The sequence below is a fragment of the Cygnus atratus genome, chromosome 8 (assembly GCF_013377495.2).
Source record: "Cygnus atratus isolate AKBS03 ecotype Queensland, Australia chromosome 8, CAtr_DNAZoo_HiC_assembly, whole genome shotgun sequence".
NCBI classification, from domain to species: Eukaryota; Metazoa; Chordata; class Aves; order Anseriformes; family Anatidae; genus Cygnus; species Cygnus atratus.
The window spans coordinates 30,848,648-30,861,903 of record NC_066369.1 but is presented as its reverse complement, the minus strand read 5'-3'; the positions used below and the strand labels follow the sequence as shown (position 1 = coordinate 30,861,903).

The window sequence follows — 13,256 nt, the reverse complement described above, 5'->3', positions numbered from 1 at the left end:
GGATGCCGGGATGCAGGGACCTGGGATTTCGGGATGCGGGGACCCGGGATTTCGGGATGTAGGGAGGCAAGGAGGCAGGGAGGCAGGGACCCGGGATTTTGGGATGCCATGATGCAGGGACCTGGGATTTCGGGATGCGGGGACCCGGGATTTCGGGATGTAGGGAGGCAAGGAGGCAGGGAGGCAGGGACCCGGGATTTTGGGACGCCGTGATGCAGGGAGCCGGGATTTCAGGATGCGGGGGGGCAGGGACCGGGGATTTCAGGATGCGGGGAGGCAGGGAGCCGAGATTTCGGGATGCAGGGACCCGGGATTTCGGGATGTCAGCTCTCGGTGCAGTCCGGAGGCAGCCCCGCTCCCGGCTGCGCGGCCGCGTTGGGGCGGCCCGAGCGGGCAGCGGGCTTCGTAGGGCCCCCCCCCCCCCCCCAGACAACGGGCAGCGGCCCCCCGGGCCCCCCAGCGGCCCCTTCCCCCGGCTGCTCGCCCCGACCCCGGCCCCGACCCCTGCCCGGCGCCGCCTCACCTGGCCCCGCCGCCGCCTCCATGCTCCCGCCGCCCGCCGGGGCCGCGCCGCAGCCGGCAGCGCCCGCTCGCGGGGGCGGCGGCGGCGACGGCGGCGGCGGCGGCGGCGGCGCGGGCACGCGCACGCGGCCGCGCGGCCGGCCGGCCGGGCAGACAGAGGGGCGGACAGACGGACGGACAGGCGGAGCCCCCGGCGCCATCCAAGCCCCGCCAGTAGCTCGCGTCCCGTGTCTCCCCCCCCCCCCCCCCCCCGGCCCCGGGGATGCGCGGTGACCCCCGGGGGGGTCGGGGTGGCCCCGGGGCTGCTCGCCCGGCGGCCCCGAAGGCCGAGTGGAAGCAAGTTGGCTGCGAACAACCGGCAGGAACGCGGAGAGCAAATAAAGAGCGGGGCGCTACGGGCCTTACACAAACCGGGGGGGGGGGGGGGGCGTTGTGCAATACAGGTGAGCAGGCAGAAAGGTGGGAACCTGGATGATTTTGGGGTCGCGGTGAAGTTCGAAGAAATACTGGCAGCCCTCGGCTGCAGACCCGCAGCCGCCTTCCCCTCCGTGAAATCGCGGGGGAGAAAACGGGGAGTGACAGATCGCGGGGCAGCGACGCCAAAGGGGCCTGTGCTTTACCCCCAGGTAGCGGTGCCTGGCGATGGCAGCAAGCCAAAGGGCAGCCGCAGCCGGCACAAACTTCCAGAGCCGTCTGGGTTTCTCCCAAACCCACCCGTCCCCCATGTTCCCCCACAGGGGTTCAGCTCCTTGATCCCCATTCCCCGCTCTCAGCAGCAGTTCCCACCCCATCACCCTTTTTTCCCCCTCCCAGTCACTGCAGAGTCTCTGCTTTACTCCACACGTGGGACGGGGGCCCCGAGCTGCTGGCTGTAATTAAAAAGAAGAAAAAAACGATGGGATCCGCGAGCCGGTAATGATGAGCTGGGGCACTTCCAGCTTTTAATTCCCTCTGCCCCGATCCACGTGACGGATTACTCGGGGCACAGCGCGAGCTGGCGCGTTGCTGCTGCACCTAATGCTCCAGTGCCTTTACTGGGGGAAGTTACACGGGGAAATGAGAACGACTTGCTGTGCAACAAGAGTGGAAGGGGAGGAACAGCCAGCCTCATCCGCAGCACCTGAGCTGCCCTTTTAACTTTTTAGTTCAGATTTTACCAACTAAAGGAGCTGGCTGTAAGGCAGGACCCAAACAGCAGCATTGTGTTCAAGCCAAAAAACATAGGGGAGGATTTCCTCCCATCGGAGTGGGGATGCTCCAGCTCCTCTCCTTCCTCCTCACCCTCCTCCCCCTCATGCCCAGTAATTCCAGAGGCTCCCATGGACAAACCCTGGGTCAAACACGAGCCCGTTACTGCCTTGGTGTGGGGAAAGGGCTTGTGCAGTGCCCAGCGCAGTGGCCATCAGGCAAAACTCACAGACAGACACCACCAGCACAGGGATAAGCAGGAGAAAAATTTTATTTACATCTTTCGAGCAGCAGCACAGCGGTGGCCATTCCCCCGGAAGAAGCTGCAAGAGCAAATTGGGGCGCAGGCCCTCAGTGCCCCCCGCGCGGCACCTTGGTCCTTGCAGAACGGCCGGCGCTGGAGGGAATGGGATTCAGCACGGAGCCGAAGGAGCACACGGCAGGGAGGGAAGGCGAGGGGCAGGGTGCGTGCCGCTGCGGGGTTTGGTCTACGAAAGTGCACAGTACAACAATTCTTGTAGAAAAATCTGTCCCGAGGGCTGGAGGCATGCGTGGTCACAGGACTTCTGCATCTGCAGAAGGGCTCAGAGCCTTTAAAACAAGTGCTCGGGGTCTCTCCTGGGGCAAACCCAACCGCAAGCCCTGCCCCGGGCTGGGCACCACATGGGGGATGGCTGCTGCTGCTCGGCACATGCCCAACGGCTTCTGGCTCCGTTATCAGGAGAGAGCCATGGCAGAGCTGCCTCTGACTGAGCCAGCAACCGTCAGGGGCTCCTCTGGTGGCATTAAGATGTGCTGAAGGTTTGCACAAGCAGCCAAAAACAAACCCCAAAGTCGGTTCCCCCCGCCCTGCCAGAGACCCGCTCTCCCAGCAACAAAACAGTGACACTTCAGCACCAGAAACTTGCCCAGGCCGCTCTAATTGATGCCACGGGGGTGGAGTAGCGACAGCTTTTCTGCATCCCTGCTACGCTGCCCAGCTCCACCGGGGCAAGCAGCTCAGCGAAGCGTTCTCCAAAGTGGATGCTAAAACTCAGTGCTTTTTTCTAAACCTTTAAAAAATACACATCTTGCTTTTTTTCTTAAATATATAGTCTATAAAATAAGGCAACTCGAGGAGACCAGCAGAGCATCCCCACGGATTCGGTGCTGTGCCCCAGCAGCGAGCCCCCCGCGGGCTCACAGCACGTCCAGTTCAGAAAAGCTGGGGTCTGCGCCCAAAGCTCCTGCACACGGGGCAGCAGCAACACCCGCAGGGCCTTTAAATCCCAGTTACACAAACACGTCAGGGCGGAAGGGGCACGCTGATGCCATTTGAGACGAGGTGCACGCTGCTGAAATGGGCTGAGCATCAGGGCACGACCACTTTTGGCAGCCCTCATGGGCATAAGGACTGACAGCGGGACGGCAGCGCAAGAGCCTGCGGCCACTGCGGGCGAACCCCTCCACGACAGGCATTTCCTCAGGGAACAGCCCGGGTTTCCACAAGGACCTCGGGTACAAAGGCAGCAAGGAACAAGGAATGACTCAAATCCTCCCCCAGAGCAAAATGCGTTAAAATAAATCTCTGGGAGAAGCTACTACAACACCAACGTGTCTCATGGTAGGAAAAGCTATGGGCAAGGTAAGCACGAGGAGTGCAGCTCTTCCCTGGCACCGACCTGCTCACCTTCCTGCTCCACGTCACACCAGCTCAGGACAAGCAGACTGTATAGCAGCTTTTCATAACGTGGGTTTTTTTTTTTCATCTCTCTTTATAGAAAAAGCACAAGTGTGTAGTTTACCTCCCATGTTTTGCCTCTTCTGTTTCTGTTACTGGAAATGTGATCTTCACGTTTCTGAGCTCTGTAATGTGAACGTTTTCTGCGTTCCTCACCAATTCCCACGGGGCTAAGTCTCGCATTCTAGAGCTTTATTTCTCTTAAGAAATAAATTTAATAGAAAATAATTTAAAAAAACTACAACAGAGTGATCTGCAGTAAACAGTACTGTGGAGCAATGGAATGACACGGTATAGGCTTAGAGAGAGGTTGGGGTTTCATAGGGGGGTGGCAGGGAAATCATGGCAAGTTGTGTAAACCTGAAATAATCATTACCTAGGTTTGCATCACTGATCTGTGCAGTTGGATCACCGGCAGGAATACTTTCTAGCCTCAGAAGAAAAAAAAAACACTTATTCTAGCAGACTTGACCTTATAAGCGAAGACCTTTTCACCCTGATACTGGCTATAGCTGTGTTTCCACAGCTGTTATCCAGCACGCCTGGGGAAGCAGCCATAGGTACTGCCTGATCACCTAATTAGAGCACAGCTCCAGCACTGTGCAGAGAAACCAAACACATTATCACATCAGTTCCTGGTCCTCCACCCAAACTGGTTAGTTTTCCTCTTCCGAGTGCACGGGGGGGATCCTGTTGGAAAGCAGAGCGTACACGTACGGCCAGATCTTGTTGGTCTCTGTCCCCGAAAACGAGTGCAGGATACCCCTGCTCCTGGAAGAGAGTTGAGAGGAGAAGTCAGTGCCAGCAGCACCTAGGGACGGGACATCTGCAGGCAGGGCGTGCTGCTGAAATGCCTCCGCCTGCAGAGCAGGAGCGCGAGCTACTCCGGGGAAGCTCGCCCGTGGCTTTCGGGGCCACAGGAAGGGCAGCAAGGGGTTAAACGTGTTCACACATGGGCGAGCCGAACCCAGGCGGCCACCCCAATCCCACCACACACCTCACAGCTCACCTCCGTCCCCACTAAAGCACTCTGTAGGCCTAAGGCCGCAGGATTTATTCACATGCTTAAGGGCGTGGGACAATTAGGGCCCTGCTTCCCACCCTGCCCAACATAAGGGCAATTTTCCTTTTTAAAATGCTCCTTGCACCCTTTCACCAGGTCCTGGTAGCATCTCACAACCCCAGATCTATCCCCAACATGGCCAGGGGATGCCTGCCCCAAAACAACAACAGCACGTGCAGAAGGGACAGAGCCTGAAGCACGTCCGGCCGCTTACAGCGGAGCCACCCAAGCCAGCCCTGGGTGTCAGCGCGGCAATGCGTGGCTAGAAGCTTCAACAGCTGAGCTCTGAGGGATGTTTTAAGGATGCAGAGTTACCGAGATGCTCACGACACAGCTTGTTCCCACGTGAGCAGCAGCTGGAGGACCCCTTCCCACCTCCCCTCAAGCGTGGATGCTCCCGGCCCACGCATTTTCGACCACCCTTTGCTCTCCCTTCTTCTGCCCTGCTGCCAACTGCCCCGTACTTCACCTAAAAGGGCAGGGGCCTCAGCCTGTTTTTTGCAGGGCAAACACACCGCTCCGGGCTGCGCAGCACAGGGGGTTATTTAATAAACTCGTCCATTTGTGTTATTTTAAGAAGCACAGAAAGATGCTGCTGGTTTTGCGAGCACAGCGAAGCGCTCTCTGCAAGACCACCACCTCCGTGGACCCCGATGCGCTGCTGAGCGCAGCGATCTGCCCCCCAGCACCCAGCAGGGGCCGTGGGCACGCTGTGGTTTATTTCGCATGGTCCCACTCACTTGTATAGCTCTATCACTGGCTTGGCGGCATCCTTGTACTTCCTCAGCCGGGCAGCGACGGCCTCGGGTTTGTCGTCCTCGCGCTGGACCAGCGGCTCGCCCGTCAGGTCGTCGATGCCCTGCGGAAAGGCCAACGCCATCCAGGGGCTGCAGCTCCCCGGAGAGCTGCCCCAGCTGCCCCACGCCCCGGCTGCTCGAGGCAGTTACGTCCGAGCGCCTTCACACGGCGCTTAACACAAACCTCACTTGGCTAAGTGCACGTTGCACAACTCCTGCGGGACAGCTGCCAAGGACAAAGCCCTCCGGTGCCCCGCAGCCCCTGGGTCTTACTACGTGGCACTTCTTCCCCAATGTAATTTAGGATTGTGCCAGCCCGCCCATGCAGCACAAGGCGCCTCTGACCTTCGTCTCCCTCCTGACGGGCACGACCCCGGCGCTACGGGCTCTTACGTGAACGTGGGGCGGGTTGAACTCCATGTTGTAGACCCTGCCGCTCGCCGGGTGGATCCAGCGGGCGCTCAGGCGGTCCTTCAGCGTCTCGAAGGGGATGTTCAGGCTGATCACCAGGTCCAGCTCGCAGATCCTGTCCAGCGCCTCGGCTTGCCCCAGCGTCCGCGGGAAACCTGCGGGCACACGCCGCGGCAGAGAGGGGCCGGGTGAGCGGCAGGAAAGCATCCGTCTGCCCGCCCCGCGGCCCCGGCGCTGTAAAGATAGCGCAGCTCCCCGCCGCAGCCCAAATGGTGTGAAAGAGAGGCATCCGCCAGATGGCTGCGACAAAAAATAGCTCCTCCAGCACCGGCTCCCAAAATACAGCACGCAGGTCGCTGCGGACTCGTCTTCTCCCGAGAAACCGTGTCCAGCAGGAGGACCTGCCCCATCTCCCCGCCTCTGCAGGCCACCACAGAGCTCAGCGAAGATCTGAAAAACCCCAGGCTTTTCCCAAGCAAAGAATTATTAGCTGAGAGCCGGTCAGGACACCACCACAGCTAATGAACGAGTCGTTATGAGGAAGAATACGTGAGGTCTGCTTCACCGCGCCTAGTCGGGCTGTCATTTGCGTATGGACTGCTTGAAATAAGCAGGCTCCTTGCTCCTCCTGGCATGGTGTTGGGCACAAAGCAGTGGCAGGACAGCAGCTCGTCCCCGAGCCGTGCTGCCTGGGGGTAGCTCCCACGCACCGCCACCAACCAGCCCAGCACAGCCCCGCGCTGCACGAACCTGGATCTGAGCACTGCGATGCAGACGCTCGTGGATGTTGAAACGCTTGAGTTTTAACGCAGCAAAAATACGTATTTGTTCATAGAGCGCTACTCACTGTACTATTTGCCAACCAGCAGATGAATTAAGTAATGTTATCACAAGAGTAATGAAATTTTGATAGCGAGGATTGAGTTTGGGGTGGCTTGTTCACCCACTTGCCTCTTTTTGTGACTTAAAAACTTGGGAAACAATCAAAGAAACTCTTCGATATAAGGAAATGAGGCTCGCGGTTATTAGTAACTGGCTATTAACTAACTCTTCTCACATCCCATTAACTCAGGGGCTGCTTCAACCCAGCCTGACCCCGCAGGGCTCAAGGTCCCGGAGTGCTGCCGGACCCCCAGGGCACAGCTACTTGCTCCGTCCCTCCCCTCCCCAAATCCCACAGCCCTTCTGGGCGCTGCCGTCAGGACCTGCCTCCTCCCGCACCCAGGCCACCACGGCTGTCCGCAGCGTCCCCACGAGGGCAGCCGGAGCTCGGGGCGAACCTTTTCTTATTTTTTAGCTCTGCAACTTAAAGGTTGTGGAGCCCTTCCTCGAGCTCTTGGTTTACTGCAATTATAGGTGGACTTCACGCTGGCCCCCGAAAGCACTGCCCTGGGGAGCAGTTCAGGGCCACCTGCCCCCACTCCTGCCGCCAGCAGGACCCCAAAAGGCACCTCTGGTCTTCTCTCTCCTGCTGCTGCAAACCCATCGGCAGCACAGTGGCGTTTTAAAGGCCCCTGGGATCCTCCCGTCCGGGAGGCACTCACCGTCGAGCAGCCAGTGCTCCGCTCGCCGCTTCTCCAGCTCCGTCATCATCACGCGCGTGATGACGTGGTCCGGCACCAGGAGGCCTCGCTCAAGGTACTGCTTTGCCAAGACGCCAACTTCTGTTCAAGTTAAAGGAAAGAAAAAAAAAAAAAAAAAGTGCATGACATTTCTGCTAAAAAAGCACCGCTCCCCCTCAGATTCTGTCTGCCCTCCGAGATCGCTCATCCGGCAGCCTCTCGGCAGCATCCCTGTCCTCAGAGGGGACAAATTTGTACATTTGCAGTACAAATAATTACACTGCACAGAATTACGGCGGCCGTCACTGCGCTTCGGAGAGGTTTCCAGTGAAGTTATGAAGACAAATGGTGCGTTTGGGTAACGTTTGTACAGCTGGCAGCACCTGGCTCGGAGGAAGCAAGTCTGCCTCCTCCTGCTTCCACGTACGGCCGTCGTCACGAGAAGCTGGCACTATCTCTTCGAAATTATCCTAAGAGGTGCGAATTCAAGATTTCACATGCAGACTGCGGCAGTAAACAGGCACCATCAGAAAGCTCGTTTGAAAACACAAGCCTCGGAGCGTTCGCTACGGCTGCAGAAAGCAGAACACGGCTTCCCCTCCACGGGGCTTCAAGACTTCAGAGGCTCAGCTCAAGATACACTCAGATAAGAAAACTATTTCCCAGATCAAACACCTGAGAACGTAATTGCAGCGTACCTGCAGGGCGGCTACACCTGAGCAGGCTCCTGCTTGATTCCCCCCCCGCATCAGCTGTAGCTGAGAAAGTGCTTCGGGGGGAGCCCCGCGGGGCAGCGACGGTTCCCCGCGGCACGAACCTGGCCCGGATCCACCTTCCCTGCAGCCTCGGTCACCTGGGCAGCCACCAGCAGGCTCGGTGCCACTTTTTTTTTTTTTTTTTCCCCATTTTTATTGCAGCTTGGGTACTTTGAACAGCGAGGAGGATTGCTGTGGTTTCTGCCCGCCCCCCAACCAGCCCCGCACAACGGGCACGGCTAGCACGGGGCAGGCGGCGAGAAAAGGGGCCCGAGACAAATTCGGCTGGGTCTCACGTTACAGATTGTCCACAGTTTTCTCTTAGCCACTCGGAGACACGAAGAAACTACCTGGAAAACACAGCTACTCCTTGCCACCAGCTGGGGCAAGTCCTGCCCCTGCCCCCGGAGAGGCTCTGCCCCCTCTGTCTGCACGGGGACCAGGCCAGCTCCCCTTCCCCGAGCAGCTGACGACGTTTGGAACCAAAATGAACATTCTCGCATGTTTTCTAGGGAAAACAGCGCGTTTCAGCCCTCCCAAAGCACCAGCCCTCCACCTGAAGTCCCACGAGCCGGGCCGCACGGGGCCGGCTGCTGGGGTTTTGCACCGCCGGCTGCGCGCAGAGGGAGGTGCAGGCGGGGCAATGCCCCCCAAATCCCAGCCCCGGTGGGGTTGCCCATCGGTGGGGCTGCCCACCGCCCGTCTCTCCCTCCAGGGGAGACCCCACCAACCCCTGCAGCACCGCCTCTGCCCGGGCTGGGCCCCGTACTGGTCCCGGTGTTCATTATCGGTGAGTTTGGAGCACAGCAGCTGGAACACGCGAGCCGACCGAAGGAGAAGGGGCTCTCCAGGCCCTGCTTTTCCAGACGGCAGCGAGACGTCGAACCCGGCAGGCACCCGCACCACAGGCGGCGTTTCTGACAGGCAGGAGGCTTCGTGCAGGATGTACGGCTCCCGGAGAGAGCCCCTCGCCCCCGCCCCACAATTACAGCAACCAACGCCGCTGAGCAGCTCTGCCCGGAGCCACAGCGCCCGCCCAGGGCAGCACCCGGTGCCCTTCCCAACCACAGGCTCGATGTCGCCGCCCGTACGCCGCGCTCCTGCTTGGGGAAGCGCACGGCGATGGGAAGAAAACATTACGGCTTACGCAAGCAGCACGGAGACCTCCTAGGGCATAAATATTCCCGCGCCCGCCCATGTTTTTTTAATATTTATTCACGCGCCTGCACACTGCCGCGTGCTGGCTGGCGGGGTCCCCAGCGGCACCCCCGCAGCTCCAGGACCGGCTGCGGCTCGGGGGGGCTGCGGGAGCAGATCCCCGGTGCCGTGAGCCAAAAATGCACCGAGCCACGGCTGCGAAGCCTGGAACGCATCCCGCACGGCCACCTGAGGCCACAGCTCTGCACCGAAGGGGCTGCGTTTTCCCGTGCCCACGAGAGGAGCAGCCACCGCCTGCTGCTCCCTGACGGACGTTTCCTGGAGGCGCCGCTCTCGCCGAGGAGGGGGCAGACACTTCTCGCGGAGGACCCGCAGAGCTTCCCGGCACCCGGGATGCGCTGGACCTCGTTGTCCCTGCAGCACAGCCCTGCTCCCACCGCGTGGCTTCAGTAAGGCAGGCTTCACCTCGAGCTTTCCCAACCCACCTCGTGCATTTCGCCGGCGAAGCGTGCCCCAGCCCCGAGCCGTGCAGTGGCGGGGTTTGGGCAGGGCTTCCTCAGCCCGTGCACGGATTCTCTCTGCAGATCCTGGGCCCGCCGCGCGACGGTCAGGGGTTCACCCGCCTGGCCTGGCGCAGACCCCAGCCGGGGGCCAAAATCCACGCTGCTATCGCTCCGGCCCGCTGAGCTAACGACCGCAGGACTTCAGACCCTGCTGTCCCCGTCCCTCCCTGGCGCAACCCTGCACCCGTGCCCCTGAACCCGTACCATCAAAGCGGGGCCCGGCCTCCAGCGACGCCTCCCGCTGCGGCTGGGGGCTGCAGAGGCCGCGGGGGCTCAAGGAGAGGCTGCTCCCGAACACGGGGCGCAGGAGGCGGGCTGCGGCTGGGAGCACTGTGGGGCGCGAGGGCTTCGCTTGCCAGCGGCCCCCTGGCCAGACGCTGCGAGATAACGCGGGCTTTGGGCCCCCCGGGGCAACCTTCTGCAGGATTTCTTGTTTAGGCTACAGCAGCGCAGCGTTAATGGAGAGGAGGAGCTCCGGGTGGTCAATGCAGCACTGCCCGTGGTTATCTGTGCACCAAGCCGGAACAACCCCAGCTGGATGGGGTTCTCGGAGCCCCCGAATCCACCTCCCCAATCCAGGGCTCTCACTCTCACCCTGTCTCTGCCAGCCTGGCCTCCCTCCGGGGAGCTGGAGCATGGCACGGCCACAAATCTGGGGACGTCACTGACCCCCTCGCAGCTGCCCTGCTTTTCCCCTCTCCCACCCCCTTCAGCTCATGGTTCCCGTCATCACAGCACCCTTCTGCCCCCCAAAAGCGGGGCAGCGAGCGGGGCAGCGAGGCGCCCACGAGACCCAGGCGTCTCCCAGGGCGTGCGGTTTTGTTGGAATTCGCTGAGCCCTGCTGAGACCCCGGGACGCTGCAGGCACCAGAGGCAACGACCTGGGCACTGGGACAAGAACTGGCCGAGGAAAACGGTCACTGCCCTCCAGTACCCCCTGCACAGCACCAAAAGCAGTTTCTTTACCTCTTACTCTCCCGAGATCCAAACAAAGCACTTTTGCACAACAGGGCAGCCACTAAACGAGGCACTGATTAACCAACACATCCGTGGCAGCGGATGCACTCGCCAAGTCACTGTTACAAAACCCCAAGGTTTTCAGCGGCAGCGGCACACCCAGCCGCCCCGCACCACGTGGAGCCACGGGGCTCGCTCTGTGCGGGATGCTCGGGTGTCCTCCGGCTTCCTGAGATGGGAAAATCACCTCCAAATCCACCCCCGCACGGCATCCTTGCCCAGAGGCTGCTCTAAAACCCCTTGGCGGGTCCCTCTGGAGGGCAGCGGGGTGTCTGTACGACTGGCCTCATCTCCCCTACAATGCAAAACCAGTGGCGCGGATGACAAACTCAGGAAGGGAATTTACTTCCATCCAGCTTCCTCCAGAGCTGGCGCTTCGTTGCGTGGTCATGTAACAGCTCGTCCAAAGCAAATAGCAAAAAAAAAAAGGAAGAAGCGAAAAAAAAAAACCAACAAACAAACAGCTGCACGTTACTGAGAGCTATGACCAGAGGCGAAGTCAAAGGTGGCACCTGAAAGGCACGTCAGCTGTGTGAAATTACGGCGGCTCTACTCCTGAGCAATCTTACCTGCCTTTCCAGCCACGTTTCCCACCCGCCGCTGCACCGCTTGGTCTTTGCCCAGGTGCTCCGTGGCTCAGCCAAAAGAGTTACTGGGATTTTCCAAATTTCGAGCCTCTCCCCAGAGGAAATATTACCGTGCTTTTTTTATTTATGGAAGGAAATCTGGGTATTTTTAAACGAGCGTGCAACGCCCCACAGAGCACACAGCTCTGAAAGTTTATCCTCCCCCCCCCCCCCCCCCTTTTTTTTCTCCCTTTCTTGTCACACCTCTAAAAAGGCAAAGCGCGTCTTGTTCCTCTGGGCTGTTTTGTGTCGTTTTATGGCTCCTCTGAGTCAGTTTCCTCCCCGGGCAGGTCTCTCGCACACCCGCCGCGAGCAGCGGCGCTGGGAGCAGCAGCGCCGGCATTGCCCAGCCACGGCTGGGGGCAGCCCCGTGCCGCCCGGCTGCTGGCTCCCAAAACTTTGCTGGATCCGTTACCGGCTGGGACGGCTGGCCCCGGCGAAGCACAGCACAGACCGTCAGCCCTCCGAAGGGCTTCGGATGTGAAACACGGGGTGGGTTGGCAGCACCGTGCCCCCCGGCCTCCCTGGTTCTGGAGGGGAGCTTAATAAGGACTCGGGGGTCACAGGGGAGCCCCGTGCTACCCCAGTGGCCTCACCGTAGGGGCTGGCACGGCACGCACGCAGTCGGGACACCCCACAACCCACAGCAAGCTTCCCAAAGGGGTTTCCCCGTGAACACGAGCACGTTCCCAGCGCATCCCCCGCACCGCGGGTGTCGCGGCAGGCACTGGGACCCAAGCTGTGCGATTTAACCCCATTCCTACAAAAGCCTCGTGGACGACGAAGCTGACACGGGAGGTCTGTGACCCCAGGAGCCGGGGCTGAGCCGTCGGTGCACGAACACCCAGGTTTTTTGGCTGGGCTTCTCCCCAGCCGTGCCCACCCGGGGGCCGGGATGAAACCCCGCTCCCCGCTGCGCCTCAGCCCGCTTTTCCCCGGGCCAGCTCGGCACATCCAAGATGGAGGGAGAAGCCTACAAACGAACTCCAGCCTCTAACCCCAGGAGGGACGCACACCGGCGGCCGAGCAGGGGGACACGCGGGGCCGCCTCGTCCCCGCGGGGCCGGCAGCGAGGCGACGACCTCCCACGGGGGTTTCCCCCCGGGGGCTCGCCCCGTCCGTGCGCGACCCCGACCCCGTCCCCGTCCATCCCCGTCCATCCCCGTCCCGTCGGGGCACCCCGGGCACTCACCGCCGCCGCGGCGGAGGCTCTCCCGCAGGAACTGCCCGCTGGAGAGGTGCTGCAGCCCGAAGCTGCGGGCGATCCTCTCGCACACCGTCCCCTTGCCCGAGCCGGGGGGGCCCAGCACCACGGCCCGCAGCACCTTGGAGGCCATGGCCGGCCGCGCCGGGGGTCCCTGGGGGGCACCGCCGCAGCGCGCACACACACCACACACACACACACGCGCGCGCGCACACCCCCGCCTCACGCAGCCCGCGGGGGGGCACCCAGAGCTAGGGGGGGGGCACTGAGGGGGGTCCCTGCCGCCTCGCCGCCCCCGACGGGACCCCGCATGCCGGGGAGCCCCGCAAAATGGCGTGCTGGGGGGGAGGAGGGGGGGGGGGGAGGGGGAGCCGAGGCGAGCCGTGCCGAGCCGCTCACCCGCCGCCCGTACACATCAGCACGGAGCGGGGGGGGTGGGGTGTGTGGGGGGGGTACGGCCGCCCCCTCGGGCCGCCCCTTCGGGCCGGGCACCCTGGGACTTGTAGTCCCGCCGCCGCCCGACGGGGCCCCCGCGGCTCGGCTCGGCTGGGCTGGGCTGGGCTCGGCGCCGCCTCACGGAGCCCCGGCGGCACGGGGAGCCCCCGCGGGACCCCCGATCCCCTCGTGTGTCCGTCCCCCCCCCCCACACACCCCCGGGGGCAGCACCGCG

The 13,256-nt window shown here is 61.6% G+C and overlaps 2 protein-coding genes across 2 annotated transcripts in view; both read right to left on the bottom strand.

The window, feature by feature from the left end:
- Positions 1 to 606, bottom strand: part of DNAJC6 (DnaJ heat shock protein family (Hsp40) member C6) — a 46,125-nt gene extending 45,519 nt beyond the window's left edge. Inside the window, exon 1 of the mRNA XM_035564494.2 lies at positions 524 to 606. Within this exon, the coding sequence (XP_035420387.2) occupies positions 524 to 545 (22 nt within the window). The 5' untranslated portion in view covers positions 546 to 606. The remainder of the gene's footprint in view (positions 1 to 523) is intronic.
- A 3,001-nt stretch (positions 607 to 3,607) lies between these two features.
- On the bottom strand, positions 3,608 to 13,018 carry AK4 (adenylate kinase 4). Its single transcript, XM_035564476.2, has 5 exons — positions 12,575 to 13,018; positions 7,246 to 7,365; positions 5,684 to 5,856; positions 5,234 to 5,352; positions 3,608 to 4,201 (listed from the first exon to the last, which is right to left on the bottom strand). The coding sequence occupies exons 1-5, from the start codon at positions 12,717 to 12,719 to the stop codon at positions 4,087 to 4,089; spliced, it is 672 nt and encodes a 223-aa protein (XP_035420369.1). The 5' UTR covers positions 12,720 to 13,018; the 3' UTR covers positions 3,608 to 4,086.
- Positions 13,019 to 13,256: the final 238 nt, after the last annotated feature.

Excerpts from the sequence above, each read along its gene's own strand:
- AK4 (XM_035564476.2), bottom strand. The coding sequence starts at position 12,719 with ATGGCCTCCAAGGTGCTGCGGGCCGTGGTGCTGGGCCCCCCCGGCTCG. Across the intron at positions 5,857-7,245 it reads GGAGCACTGGCTGCTCGACG|GTTTCCCGCGGACGCTGGGG; the intron begins GTGAGTGCCTCC and ends GTGTGCCCGCAG. Across the intron at positions 5,353-5,683 it reads TCAACCCGCCCCACGTTCAC|GGCATCGACGACCTGACGGG; the intron begins GTAAGAGCCCGT and ends GCCTTTCCGCAG.